Source organism: Gymnoscopelus braueri (assembly GCF_963280865.1).
Source record: "Gymnoscopelus braueri genome assembly, chromosome: 15".
NCBI classification, from domain to species: domain Eukaryota; kingdom Metazoa; phylum Chordata; class Actinopteri; order Myctophiformes; family Myctophidae; genus Gymnoscopelus; species Gymnoscopelus braueri.
In genome coordinates this window covers 20,394,373-20,409,844 of record NC_137620.1, presented here as the reverse complement: position 1 = coordinate 20,409,844, position 15,472 = coordinate 20,394,373, and the positions used below count along the sequence as shown (strand labels likewise).

Genomic DNA, 15,472 nt, shown 5'->3' with positions numbered 1-15,472 from the left:
GGAAAAAAAGATACAAGTTCACAGAAAATATTAGTCACAGTAGATATTAGTTGATAAGGCCTTATGCTATCTTCGTCTTAGTATTAAAAATACAGCCATATGTTGTGTTAGTCTTAGTATAACTGTAGAGGCATTAGTCAATTAAAAAGAAGATATGTCTTTGGCAGCATATCAAAAGCTAGTCTTTTAATGAAGAGTTCTAATTAGAATGAAATAAGACTTGACACTGAGAAAACGTAGCAAAACATTGTCAAGTGGGACAGGCTACGATATTGTATAAAGAGCCAGTGGAAAGGGAAGTTCCCTTTGTACTATTCACATGGTTGCAAACAGGTGATTGCAATCAAGACATAACCTCACCCCTCACCTAGATCCTTAAATGACTCTTGATAAGGTTCTTTTTTTTAACTTTTTCTTCATTGATGCCGAATAACAACATGGTGCGGCTACAGATTCATTTCATTAAACAAGCATTTCAATCTTACATTTATATAAATCAGCTTGCAGCCATTTCTTAACTGTTACAGTAGATATGCAGCATGCATTATGGGAAAGCCTGCACCACCAAAACTACACCATATAAAACTACTAAAAAATAACCCCTATGAAGAACAGATTCTATGCACTCTAGTGTTTGGGGACATTTCTTAGAATGTCTGAGATTCTAAAGAGAACGCTTATTAGATATGAATACTAGCTATTGGGATGCAGCCTTAGTATAATCAGCAGCAGAAATCTTACAGGTTTCTTTGGTCTGGGTGGTCTGGTCCGAGGTAGTGGCTTCGGGGGGCGGCTGAAGGTCTTCACCTGTAAGGTTGGTTAGAGCAGTTATGATCTCGGTCATGTGTTTATAACAATTTTCTGATCAAGTACGAGTATCAGAAGAGCAAACACACAGGCCTTGTAAAAGCAATGGCACACTTGAGAGCACAACGTAGTGATTTAAAATACCAGATATCAAACATGCTTTAGTGTAAACACACATACAGTATATATGTTACAGGTAGATTGGCATTCCAGGTAGATTGGAAAAGAAGCGCTTGTTTTCACCGCCCGTCCGCCCCCCAGGCAATTCTGTAGAACCAACGCCAGAGGGCAATGCAAGCCAGACATGAGTCCCACACCACACACGCACGCATGCACACGCGCACAAACGAGCACACACACACGCATACGCGCACATGCACGCGCGTGCACACACACACCCGCGAACAGCCTTATTCCATGGGCGAGCCTGAGGAGGCGGGGTTGGCGGGCTATGTTAGTGCAGTGAGTGGCAGTTGGGGCAAACCATAGCGGGGCAAACGCAGTCCCCACAACATCATTTACGATTCTGTGCCTATCGGTACATAACTCGGACGGCGCTTAGTCGACTAGGAGACCATCGGCCGGTCGTCGCGGGCACTCACGCCTGGAGGCGCTCGGGCGCGACTCCTTGGCCTCAAGGTCTCCTGAGTCGGCGCGCCTCCGTCATGGTCCAAAACTATACTTTATCGGCGAAAAAAAATAGTCCGCGGTTGTTTGAAAAAGTAATGTCCCAAGCGGGAGTCAAACCCAGACTCCCAGTGATAGTGGATGGGGAGTCCAATGATTATCGAAGTGCGCCACTGAGGCCGGTATGTATGTATACTCATGTTGTTGTTCTCGTCGTTCTCGCATCGCAGCCCCGCCCCGAGCCTAAAAACAAGCGATCCACTTCCAATCTACCTGGAATGCCAATCTACCTGTGACATATACACAAATATACCTGTGTGTGTATATATATATATATATATATATATATATATATATATATATATATATATATATAGGGTTGTGTGTGTTGCGACTGCAATACAGGAGTCGCATACTGTACTGTGAAAAGATCCTACAAATTAAAATATAAAGGAAAATAGAAAATTAAGCTTGATCTCTTAAATGTCACCTACGTGCCAGATTGGTTGGGTTTGCCACAGTAGCACAATACCATTAAGGTCAATCAAAGGATTACAATCAGCTTACAAAACACTCACTGACAGACAGGTCTAAATGTGGTGTGCCTCACCCACCTGCTCAGTCAAATAGATCAGAACAAGCTTAATTATTTCCAGATGTTAATTGACCAAGATCTGGTTCGACAAGACACTTACATGCGTCATTCCAGGGGTAATTTCGCTAGGTGACATCGGCAAATTCCTGGCTTGGATGAAAGGCGTAGGCAGAAGAATACCGTGCTTTGTTCCATGCGGAGTGGTCAACACAACATCAACATCACATGGTCTGTCAGAAGAGCTTGGGTGAACGTCGAGATGGGAACTTGAAGGTGTTTGTGGTGTTGGTGTTGGCGTATCAGCCAAACTGGGTGTGAAAACATTGCTGGTTTCTGATGAGTTGTGAAGTGGCATTGGGGAGAATGTGAACTTGGAGGCTTCAGGTTTTTTCGGTCTAAAAATGTCTCGGCTGTTGGTTGTGAGCAAGGGCTGAGAACTGCCAGGGGTCTGGGGCTGGAAGATGTCTGGAGTAGTCCCATTCGAAAGATCTGGTAAAGAGTTGTGTGATTGAGATGGAGTAGATGGAAAGGGGTCTGATGTATTGGGACTAAGCTGGAATGGATTCTCTGGTTTGGGACTTGGGAATGGGTCTTCTGCGAACGCTGATGAAAATATATCCTCCAAGGCCTTAGAATTGGTAGAGTCAAATGAGGACTTTCCCTCAGTGAGTGGAGGTGCTTGGAACAATTCCAATTCTTTAGAAGGCGTAGGTTGACATACATCCTCACCCTTGTTTGAAGGGGGCTGGAAGGGGTCCAGAAAATTATCCAGGTAGGTATTGAAAACTTCGGGCTCCTTGGTGGTCATGGCTTGGAATAAATCCTCCTTCTGGCCACCCTGAACAAGGTCATCTCTTTCAGTGGCTTTTAAATGACAAGCGCCATTTGAACTCGGGGTTTGGGAGACATCCTGTTTTTGCAGTGGAGTTGACCCAAGAATATCCAGCGATGTCAGGGGGGATTTGTGAAAACCCTTCCCATTACCAGGTGTTTTCTCGGGCAAGGCTGAGGTTCGGAGGAGGTCTGGGGTATGGCTTTGGAACAGGTCTGTTCGGGGATCTGGTGACTTGGTCTGAAAGCCAGAACTCTGAAACTCAGGTGGAGGAGCAAAGATGGTAGCGAGGCTTGCATCTTCTGGTGCATCTGGCTTTATGTTCACCGTGTTGATAGTTTTACTGCTGGACTCCTAAGGCCAAAGTACAAAGTTGTTAAGAAGACACCAGATTTTACAATACAAATCAATGAAGAATTAATTTCCAAGTAATCTATATCCTTTCAAGACAAACCATCAACCATCATCATTCAATATTTCAAAAATATAAAAGGAATCGTTGATGTTCATTCCCCATCATTACATGAACTACTGGTGCAGAGTGCAGACACACTGGATCTGTTGAACGGCCCAATTCCTTTTCTATGCAGAGCAGGAGATCTAGCCAGGCTGTGCGTGATGTATACCAGCGTGATATAACTATGAGAGTGACAACACTAGCGTTGACTCCCATTGTAAGAATGGAATGAGGAAGTTCCAATGTTTGGAACTACAGGAGGCAGCATCCCGCTTTGCAGCAAGATCAAAGCGTGACGCAACTCTGTGTTCTACACTCTGATGGTTACAATACAGCAAGTCGATGGATGGACCAACTGGCATTATCTGAACTTGCATAATCATGACTCTACCTCAACTTTATGACTTTGCAAAACACAGCCAGCTGGCGAAACACCAGATCAAACTATCAAACTTTGTGGGGAGAGAAAAATGGGGAGTGACACGCAGCAAAGGTCGTCAGGAACAGGATTCTAACCCGCAACACGCTGACGGTGCCCGTACCGCTACGCCAGCCGCCCGGGCCTGAATCAAGATTCTGTTACTTCATTGCCTTTTTTTACAAATCAAATGTTTTCAGAAAAATACTTTAGCGTAGCGTTTAGCTGTAAAATGAGATTGTGATGTGGCCGTCATGTTGAAAACAACAGAGCAAAAGCCAATCACCAACCGCAGACAGCACCCCCCACTGGCCAGAACGTTTAGTGGACTGGTGTGTCAAAATGCGTCATAAATGGATCCAATTTGTCTGCACGATAAGAATGTAAGTTACCTCAAGTAAATTTTTTTCATTCATTTCAGTTCATTTTCCAATATATAATCTGATGAAACACAAGGGAAAACAAACAAAAGAATAAGAAAAATACATACAATATAATGTTGATAGAATGGATTGACTCTGGACAAATCCGCACCGACTCCATTCTAATAAACAGAAAAGGGAGGGGGGCAGAAGTCAGACATAAGGAAGAAGTGTAATATTTCACTTGGTCTGTTGCCAAATTACTTCACTCTTCTAGGAAGACAGCTGAAAACATACCTGAGGGCTGCAGTGGAACGGATTCCATGCTCCACGATCTGACACTCCATTCTGAAAGAATGACAGCATTACAGAGAGAGGAGTTTTTCCGTTGTCGACAGATTTGTGAAGAGTGGCAATGACAGTGCATTGTGTACAAAGTGCACCCAATGAAAATAAACACATCCGCACATGTAGAGCAGGAAAAGGTTGAATTGGTTCAGTGGTGGCCTTGGCAAATCTTCCATCTCAAAGCAGGTGTGTGCACGTGCATACAGTCATGCACATACCGACCTACTGCGACATGGACTATGACTTAACACTGCAACCCAACCTTTTTCCTACATTTCCGATAAACAGACAGATTTAAAGGCAAGGCCAAACAAAAGATTGCATTGTACGCTTATGCATTCCTTGATCAACAAACAGGATCAAGCATATAGATTCCTTTGGCTATTCAAAAATAGCAGATATACATGCTCATTGCCGTGCTATGAGCTTGTAGATCTGCCATTTTTTAGGAAAAATTTGTGCGAATCTTCTGGGGGTCCCTGGAACAAAATATTTTGAGATGGGGGGGGGGGGGGGGTCCGCGGACAAATACATATAATTTTGGGGGTACTTGACATGAAAAAAGTTTGAGAACGACTGATTATTATATATTTTTTAAACACTGTTAGGATTTAGAAGTCATTTGTATAATCCCCAGAAGCAAAGCTTTGAGTAAAAAAAAAAAAAAAAAGCATAAAAGTAATGGCTATAGCTAAAAAAAATAAAAAAACGTTCCGGGATTGAATGGGTTAAACAGCACCACAACAATGGCTGGAAGCTGTACCTGTGCACCAGCAGGGAGGGCCGGGCCGTCTTCAGTTTTGACTCCACCCTGAACAAAGAAAATGTAAACAAAACAATCAATCAAGTGGAAAGATGAGCGACTGGTATTCTAAACATAGTAGAGCAGCCAATCCAGATGTTGGTACCATCCGAGGAGTTGATCAAACAATTTTGGTTATTTTCGTCTTCCTACATGCCTCTAGTCTATATTTAGTATGATTACTAAACACTAAATTCCATATTATGTTTGGGAACCAATTGTCACTGCCAAACTTTTCTCAATTGATCCTATGGTAATTTCCTCCCTAGAATCCATTAATTGTGTATTATTAATGAATATATTTGAATTCACTGCCGCTGTTTTGTATTTGTTGATGACATGTATTATTGCGTTATTTTTATACTATGTTGATGAATTGAATACATAGGACGACAATGGAAACAAGTCCCCAGGACTTTTTTGCGTTATCCTTTTAGCCTGAATGTCTGACGGTACCACGTGCTGATTACATTTTTGACTAATAAAGTATTCAATCACCTCCATGCCACGCCCCATTGATGAAGTAATTTGTTCAAAAGTAGCCCAGACCAAGTATTGAGTGCATAAATAAACATGCTTTTCAGATGGTCGACATTTCTGTATTGAGAATTAATCCATTTTTTGAGTGGGATTATGTAATATTCTAATATTTTGAGATATGGATTTTTTTTCTTTCATGAGCTGCATGCCATAATCATCAAGATTAATATTTCACTTTATGAGCCATGAATCTAGAATTTCACTTTTTGCATTATATTACAGAAGAAAATGTGCTTTTCTACGATATTCTACGTTTTTGAGAAGGATCTGTATACATAGATTATCCCACACCAGGGGAGAATGGCTGGCTACAGCAATGTATTCCCTACACAGACAGGTTTAACATAGTAGTAACACAAAAGTATTTGTTTGTTCTGGCGTCTAATTTGTTTTATGAAAAGTACAGGATTATGTTCTGTCCCTCTTCCTTGCCAAGCATGTTTACATTTTATTATTTGTATGGCCATATTAGCATATTACATGGACAAGTAACACTTCATGGTATTATTTGTATGCATGCATTGACAATAAACTTAAATATTTAATCTAAAAACCAAATTTTGAGGTTAGAGGTTCATAATACAAAGCCTTTTTTGTCTTCGGTATAAGGAAGAGCAATTACCTGAGTGGTAATGTAACTCTGGCCATGTACAAATGGACCCATAAGTGAGGTAATAATAAGAATATTAAATAACACTTTCTGCTCACCCATCTTTGGCGTGGTTGGCGGTCATCTGCCACATCTGGTCCGGAGGCAGAGAGGTCATCATCCCTGTCCTTTAGACAGAACAAGAGGTAAGAGAAAAAGAAGAAAAAAACACAAAGACAACCATAAAGGATATTAAGTAAAGGTCATCATGACTGCGTTCAGACTTGCTGCAACAAAAGCTACAAAATGAACACGCTACACTGCTGCCTATTCGCTGTTGAAGTGTTGCTCACGAGGACACACTAAATGTAAAAAAAAGGTTTAAACAGCACAGGGAACCGGTTAATGGCAGGAATACGTTTTTTCTTCAATTCAAGTAATGGAGCAAGCACAGGAATTGTGTGTTAAGAGAAGGTGACTGGAAAGGGTGAAACAAAAAAAGGATTGATTGACACTTCACTGCGTCATTGGAGCGCTTGTTGCTTCCGTGTCATTAGTGTGAACACAGCATATGAGTACAGTTTAGAGAACAATGTCAGAACCATACCTTCATTTGATTCATATTTCACATGCCAAATGTACAAAGACGGCTCATGCATCGTTACACAGTGTAGACAACAATTTGAAATTTGAAACATTCCTCACTGCTGGGACATTATCAACATGCTATTAAAAACTCAGTCACCGCAACATCATAAAAAGAACTGCTGATTCATTCTGAGTCATTCTTCAAGGTGATAACAACAACAACAACCCCTCCTCTAGAAATCAGTCCCTGGTTGTAACAAACCAGCAAATCAAGAAAGACTAAGAAAGCACAGCATAAGCGAGGGACAGGACAACTGCAATAGGAGGTTTAACCACATTAATCCTGCATGGCGTCGCTATTTTGGGCAAATTAAAAAACTGCATATTAAAAAATATACTAAGAATATAGGGCTTAAAGGGATATTTCACTTTTAAAAAAATGTGGGTAATTTTATCGTCTACTCAGGCTTTTGGGAATCCAATTGTTTTTTTAAAGTGAAATATCCCTTTAAAGGACAACTTTAGTTTTTTACAACCAAGGTTTATGTTTTAGATTGTAATTAAAGTAAATAAAATATTAGTGTTCAAAATTTGTAATTTACTGCTTTCTATAGTTTTAGCAATTTTCGCAATCTTTTTTACAGTGGGCGGGGGCATTCTGTCCGGTGGCTAAATATGTATTTTTTTACATAATAACCCGGTGTTTTCTTTATTATTATTTACAGTAGCTCTTCTAGCCCCCAATAACTCACATCTAGCCATCAAAGACCACAGGACCTTTTTTATTGTGTAAAAAAGGCATATTTAGCCACCGGACAGAATGCCCCCGCCCACTGTAAAAAAAATATCGCGAAAATTGCTAGAACTATAGAAAGCAGTACCAATGAAAAAAAAATAACACTCATCTTTTATTTTCTTTAATTACAAGCTCAAATATAAACCTTGGTTGTAAAAAACATGAGCCATCTGGGGGGGAGGACAAGTGTTAACAGCGTCAGCATCACTGGGCATAAAATTATATTTTATAGAGTTGTCGATAAGCTGCCGATACTGCCTAAAATGCTGATATCGGTATCGGCGAGTAGGTCAGTTAATGCCATTCCGATACCATGTAATTTATCACATGATGTCATTTACAGTCATCAATTATTTTGTAGTTGATGTTGCAGTACTGTTTTGTACTCCAACTGTACTATTTACATTATTATTTTACTAAATTGTAGCTGCACTACATTTTTATTTATTCCTAGATCAGTGGTTCTCAAACTTTTAAATTTCAAGGACCCCCATAACTCTCAGAGTTACAGACCTGTAAGGGTCCATTTGGAACACCCTCAAGGAACCCAGAGAGTCCCTGGACCCAACTTTGTGAGCGACTTGTCCTAGATTCTTGTTAAATTACACACTGGTATCGGATCGCTAGGCTACTCGGTATCGATTGATATGCAAGTTATGGGGATCGGAATGGAAAAAGATTGTATCTGTAGTTCGGTACATCTCTAATATGTTACCAGTTGGTGTTAGCTTACCACCATGCAAGTCTGTGTGTCTGTGTGTGTCATGTTTTAATACATTTGTGGGGACGTTGTGGTCCTTAATGTGTTTTTTATAAAGATATTTTTAGATTTACAATTACATTACAATTTATGAATTATGCATTTAGGGCTTGCATATACTGCTGTTTTAAGGTAAGGGAAACACATTTTTAGAAGGTTAAATACACATTTTATTTTTAATGAAAATTAGATTTTGATGTCCCCACAAAGTTAGTAAGACAAAGGCATAGTGATCGGTTGGCATAGTGGTAAAGTAACTGCCCACCACCACGGAGTCTGTCTATAGAGCATCGCAGCTCCCGCCCACTTCCTGGTTTTTCCTGGTGCCGGAAGGAAAAACTCAATGCATTTTTCCCATTGACATTTCCAAAAATATTTATATCAATTAATTTAAGCCTAGAATCAAGCCATCCAGGGTCCTGGTGAATCATGACCATAAAACGTTTTTTTCTCTGATTTTTTTTATTTTATATTTAATTATATGATATACTATATTTAATAAATACCCTTTGTTTTGCCGTTTTCAAAAAAATAATAATCACAGAATCAAACGTTTTATGGTCATGATTCACCAGGACCCTGGATGGCTTGATTCTAGGCTTAAATTAATTGATATAAATATTTTTGGAAATGTCAATGGGAAAAATGCATTGAGTATTTTGCGGTGGAACCCGGAAGGGGCGGGAACTGCGATGCTCTATAGTCTCTATACGAACACAATTGTCTATACGAACACAATTGTCTATATGAACACAATTGGCCCATGTTGCGGGGGAGGGAAGCCGGGCGTGGAGGGTGACAATTGTTACTGCATGTAATGGTACGGGTGGGGCGGAACCCATAGATATAGAAACCTAGATACCTCATTGGCCTCTGCAGTTCATTGTAACGACTGGTCTCTCGATACAAGGCTCTTCCGGGGGGCTGTTTAACTACTGACCAATCACATCACGTTAACTACTGGCCAATCACAGCGCGTCTAACTGACTAGTTGCTGCGCGGCTGCCTCTTAAGAAAAGACCCACCCCACCTGCCTCTGATTGGCCTACCGAACGCCCCCTTCTGTGACGCACACGGAAGTTTCCAGCTTGCCCCCCAGAAGCATAGAGGAAGCGGAAGTGCGTCCGAGATGCCGACGCTTCAGAGCCAGAGGAGGCGTCTACCTTTATATGTCTATGGCGGAACCTGTCAGCAGGGAGTGTTGGGCGGGAGGAGTAGGACAGAGGCTCTACGACGTCCTCTCGTTGGGGGCTGCTCACTGGCAGGTGAGTCAGTACGATACAACAGCAGTGTCAACACACAGAAATGTGTGTGGGGAGGAATTCATTGGCATAACGACTAAATTGGGGAGAAAAAAAGTGGGTAAAAAGTCGAATAAATATATATTAGGGGAACATGTCCCTCCCTATTATTACACGTGCACTCCAGGGTTTGCCACTTCACTGGAATAATTGGAGTGGGCGTAGCTCTGACCTGTGTGTGTGTGTGTGTGTGTGTGTGTGTGTGTGTGTGTGTGTGTGTGTGTGTTCACCTTGAATGGACTTTGAGGGACTCTCTTTAGCATCCCTTGTAGTTTCATCATACTCTGTGAAGTTATTAAAACATTGTCACGGTATGTCAAACAGTATGTAGCCTCGGAAACCCAGTATGTAGTTGACACTACAAACAAGCTTTACAGAATTGTGTATACATGTATATCTCAAGGCAAAGAGATTAACTCTGCAACTCAAATCAACAAGGACACTTGAATTCCTATTAGCCTAAACCTATTAACATCAAATGTTTGACTACTATTATTCTTCATGTAGGTGAGTGAGTCATAGAAATTATGTCAGCACTTAAAGCAGAATTTACTAGACATCACACAGTGTTTATTGTTCGAAACAGAGCAGTGAACACACTGTAGAAGTAGGCCTGTCGAAATTATTACATAATCGTCTCATTGTTAAAAGCCTTACAACACGTCGTAAGCTTGCAGATCAGCTATTTAATTATTTATAAAAAGTATAAAATTATTAAATATGTCAGGGATTTCTTTGTATATTTAAATTATTTGTCATATCTACCCTGTGCAAAAAAAACGAAGCCTAAATGGCAAACAGAAATTACATTTTGATTCATATGTTCCAATGTCCAATGCCAAGAACACAATTAAATTGTTAATCACAATTATGTGTATGACAATTAATCGTCAACTTAAATGTCATCTTAAATCGTGACAGGCCTACGTAGAAGGGGGATCACAAGATGTCTAATGTCTATGGGATAGGATACTATGGTGTTGTTGTCACCCTAACTGATACACAGTTGAAGATGATGTCATCATGTCATACAGTAGTGTGACATCAGCAGGAGGTCTTCTGGACCCCAAGACCTCATTTAGGTCAAAATGTTGTGAGTTAGTTATTGTCTGTCTATTAATAAAGGTTTGGGAGCTTATCAAGATGGTGTGTGTGGATAGCTGTGGCTCTGTGAGCCTTATGGATGGAGAGATATATGGGTTGTTCTGAATCCTGTTTAAAAGGTTAGGAGAGCAGTGCATGGTGCAAGGGCAAGAGAGAGATAAATAGCCTATAGCCTACATTTGTTTTTAATGTAGCCTAGGTAGGCTATGTTTTTATAACAAAAAAGGGTTTAAAAAAACAAAACACCATTTTATACATATATTATATATGTATATAAAATTGTGGTGTTTTTTTCCTTGTCCTCCTGATGATGAGCTGTAGCTACATTCAATTAATTTTACATTCACGTCCAACGACTTTTAGTCCTAGGGATGACCTTTTATCGTTTGCTCACCACAACAATATAAATATGAAAGATGACATGGACATTTTTTTTTTTTTAAACCACAGCCAAACAAACTAATTTGATTAATCTACTCACCGGACGCCTTTCTCTGAAGTAGGAATGAGGTCCAGTCTCCACCTCTCCTCCATTCTCCTGACATTCACACATATCATCAACATACATCCAGCTTTAGTTTCAATCAAACTTCTCTCAAGTTGAAAAAAAATTAATCCACACGTGTGACCACCACTCAAATTATTTACCAAACGTCAACTTACCATCACAGCTGCAGATCCGTTCATGACCACAGCAAAGGGAAAACAAGCGTGTTCTGGTGATTATTCAGCTACACAGGGCATTACACACATTACACACCAATACAGTTTATGTAAGTTAATGAGCGTGTTTGTGACTTGTTGTACTGTGTGTGGGCGGGGCGCGTCAACATACTCCAGTGATTGAGTGACAGGACTAATGTGATTGGCGGTGACGTCAGATCCCTCCAGTGACGCCCCGTGTATACCTCGTCGTACGACCGTGTCTCGAGCTGGAAAAGAAAAGCAAGACCTAAAAGCTCACAGAGAGCTTGTAGGGTTGCTATTTTCCAGGGCCCCGACACAAGCATAAATTAGGCTTTTTTTAACCTCAACCAACCGGTTGTGCAGATGACATTCTGACAGGGCAGAGGGCACGGTCCTGCTGAACCGGCCCGGGCGGTGCGGTGCGGTGCACTCAGTCTTCAGGTGTGCTGGCCTGGTTGCACTCACTGTGTGATGTGATGGTATCGGGGACAACAACACATATTCACACGAGCGTCATCATCACTGATTTTCATTCAGAATTAATCAGCGTGATCCGGTCTAGACACCGCCTTCCGTAGCCTGTGCCGTTTCCGTATCCGCTCTAGACCTCCTAGACCACGGTTTCCCAAACAGTGGGCCGGGACCCGTGATTTGGGTCGCGGACCATTTTTTTATGGGTCGCATAGCAAGTAAATATCCCCTTAATTTTTTTCATTTCTTTCATTTTGTTTCATTTTTAATTATTTCAAATGATTTTCAATTTCCACCTCTAAATGTTCATGAATTAAATCCAGACATTTTTTCAAAATAATCTCCTAAATAAATACCAAAAATGAAAGAATCAATTCGAAAACGAATGTTTAAGGAGTAGTGAAAATAGCCGATCTACAAGCTCACAACACGTTGTGAGCTTGTAGAAATTGTAGCTATTCACTAGTTTCGGTCCAGGGCAAATATCTACTTTCTCTTTTGGGTCTTGAGCTTCAAAGTTTGGGAACCACTATCCTCCCAGAGACCTAGACTGAATCAACAACCTACAAATCGAATTGATCCCAAAAGCCTATTTCATTTAATGGATTAACTCTTCAATGCAATTAGGCCTACTACTGGGCTTGTTCTGTATTTAATAGACCTATGATCAATTCAACTTTATTTCTGTGTCTATGTCTGTCTGGCAATAAAGTGCTGCAGTGCAAGCAGAAAAGGAATTGGCATGGAACCATATTGCATTGGAACAAGTCCTGCTTGTTATATAAAAATGTATCAGAATAAACACAATACATAACCCTAGATTTTAGTAACTTCAAAGTTGCTTCACAAGTTGTTTTTGTACACACCTTGTACCTTTGTACACACCTGCCTTCTATAGAAGGCAAGTCATCCATACTTTAAAGGGGAATGGTGTGTTGTGATTGTTTGTTTGTTTGTTTATTTATTTATTTTATTTTATTGTTATCTACTAGGTACTGTACCACTAGCCTACTCACTTTCAAAACTGCCCTAAAGCTACACCTTCAGGAGGCTAAGTGTCTAAGTCTTAACCTACCCCCCTACCCCCCCCCCTATTTCTTTCTCTTGTACATTTTTTTTCACTCTTCATACCAGTAACCTGTAAGCTGATTGTATGACATTCTGTATAGTAGTGTGTATATCTGTCTGTCTCTTATATGTCATCATGATTTGTGTGCATGGGGATCTCATCTTAAACAAGCTCAGTGCTTAATGAGTCTCCCAGTTTAGTAGACCTTGTATTGTGAATTTGTACTTCCATGTACTGATGTTCTCATGTCTTACTAAATAAAGTACATCAATCAATCAAAGCCTGCCATTGCCAGACTGATTATGTGGATTAACTCACAAGTTCCTCCACGCTCCACCTGTTAGGTTGAAACATCCGTTGCTCTGTCCGTGAAGAGGTAAATAAAACTGTGAAAAGGACCTTTATTGTGTGCTGGCTTTATGACATTGTTGTTGAGCCTTGCACCTTGAGACTTTTGTTTAATCTGGAGTGTTGCAGGCATTCTGCTTTGCAGTTCTTTCTCTTAGACAATATAGAAACCAGAGACAGATTACACTCACACATGCATACAACATACTTAACCCTCGTTAGTACTAAATGCAAAGTATTTGAGCACATTTTGAGGCCTTGTGGTTAGTGTATGTCCGCCCTGAGATTAGGAGGTCAGGGTTCAATTCCCCGACGGGTCATACCAAAGGCTACAAAATGGGAGCCAAAGCCTCCTGCTTGGCATTCAGGATCAAGGGTTGTGACATACTGTACTAGCATCATGTCCAGGGGGTGTTCTTGTACATCATGGCTGGGGGATGTAGGCTACTTCTACATCAAGCCGCCGGACGCTATAGAAACAGGAGATAGGCTCCTGCCCTATGGGCCACATACTATTGTGAAACTACAGAATGCCAGAGACACGGGTGGGCATGTAAGGTTGATGGGCATTTAGTGTTCTGTTTGTCTCCACTCAGATGTTTAACTGGTTTGGTATCAATGTGTCACCACCAGCATTTTCCAGCATCACCTAATTTGCTCAAAGGATGTTGCAACTCATGAATGACCCCTCCATTGACATTCTAAGTGAAATCACCCACCCCACCCAGTCTCAAATCCCTGGGACTGAACTGTGTCTTCAGTTTAGAGATCGTTCTCCATACGTTTACGCTTTAAAAAGAAGTTATTCAACACACAGTGGCTTTAATTTGGCAATTATCACTAGTATGTGACCATATGTTCAGCTACAGTAGCCTTAACTAAACAAGTAGCATCATCAGTCAGTCAGTAGTATGAAAAGTTTCAGTACATGTGGTCCGAACCCTTTATTGACCAATGTGGACATTTTGTTTTCACCATGAAAACATTTAAACACTTACATTTTGTACCCATTTGTTCTTGACACATTTTTCTTTTAAATGAGTTTACCTATAGATTTGTATTTAGACTTCTGCTCATGCTGTGTCATTGAAGTATTTATTTGTGTTGCATGACAGAATGGCAGAATATATCAAAGGTTTATAAGAAAAACAAATCTGTAAAATTGAAGAATGTTTTAAATTAGATCCTTTGTTTTTAGTATTGTTTACCACCATAATGAAAGGATTGATTCTATATTGATCCTTCTCCATATATTGATTAAAATGATTGATTATAATGAGAGAATTGTGGATTATATTCTTTCCAAAAGAAAGGGTTAGCAAGGGTTTAATAAAATAATAGAGACATTGTCCTTTTTACAAAAAAGGTTAACACATCACATCATCAATTTTATCATCACATGAGAACCACTATTGTAATGTTTTAGATGTATCTACAATGTGGGTCAAAATATTGTCTTTTCACTTCTGCCACTATGTGGCATTATATGGTATTACAGTTAATCTAAATTGTGGGAGTAGGGATCAGAGGAGACTGAAAACAGATACAGTGTTATGATCACCACTACCCTGCCAGTTAGACTCCACACCACAATTTTAACCACTTAAACCCTCTATAATTAGCCTAATAAACTAATACTTAGTTGACCGGGTTCAGCTTTGTGGTACGTTCTTTTTTTCCCTCTACACCAAATTGACACACCTCTCCTAATGGCTGGGATAGGTCAAATGCAAAAGACACATTGTGAATATACGCTAATACTGTATACAGTATTTGACAAATAAATGAAATAAACAAAATGAAAAATCTGAGTCAGAGAATCATTGAAATTTCTCTTAAGCTTTTATTAATAGTTAATTTCGTTTTTTCTTTTTAATGATGTTCATTGCATTACACAGAGAAATTAGCCACACAAGTACATTTGATTGTATTCTCTTTATCCTTAACTCTTTTTTTTTGTTTGTTAATATT

At 40.1% G+C, this 15,472-nt stretch overlaps 1 protein-coding gene across 1 annotated transcript in view; it reads right to left on the bottom strand.

Moving 5' to 3' along the window:
• LOC308101414 (uncharacterized protein) overlaps positions 1 to 11,687 on the bottom strand; it is a 50,688-nt gene extending 39,001 nt beyond the window's left edge. The window contains exons 1-9 of the mRNA XM_080450834.1: positions 11,590 to 11,687; positions 11,408 to 11,464; positions 10,053 to 10,106; positions 6,497 to 6,565; positions 5,210 to 5,257; positions 4,396 to 4,446; positions 4,227 to 4,280; positions 2,130 to 3,215; positions 742 to 807 (exon numbers count right to left, since the gene is read on the bottom strand). Coding sequence (XP_080306960.1) covers positions 742 to 807; positions 2,130 to 3,215; positions 4,227 to 4,280; positions 4,396 to 4,446; positions 5,210 to 5,257; positions 6,497 to 6,565; positions 10,053 to 10,106; positions 11,408 to 11,464; positions 11,590 to 11,613 — 1,509 coding nt within the window. The 5' untranslated portion in view covers positions 11,614 to 11,687. The remainder of the gene's footprint in view (positions 1 to 741; positions 808 to 2,129; positions 3,216 to 4,226; positions 4,281 to 4,395; positions 4,447 to 5,209; positions 5,258 to 6,496; positions 6,566 to 10,052; positions 10,107 to 11,407; positions 11,465 to 11,589) is intronic.
• Positions 11,688 to 15,472: the final 3,785 nt, after the last annotated feature.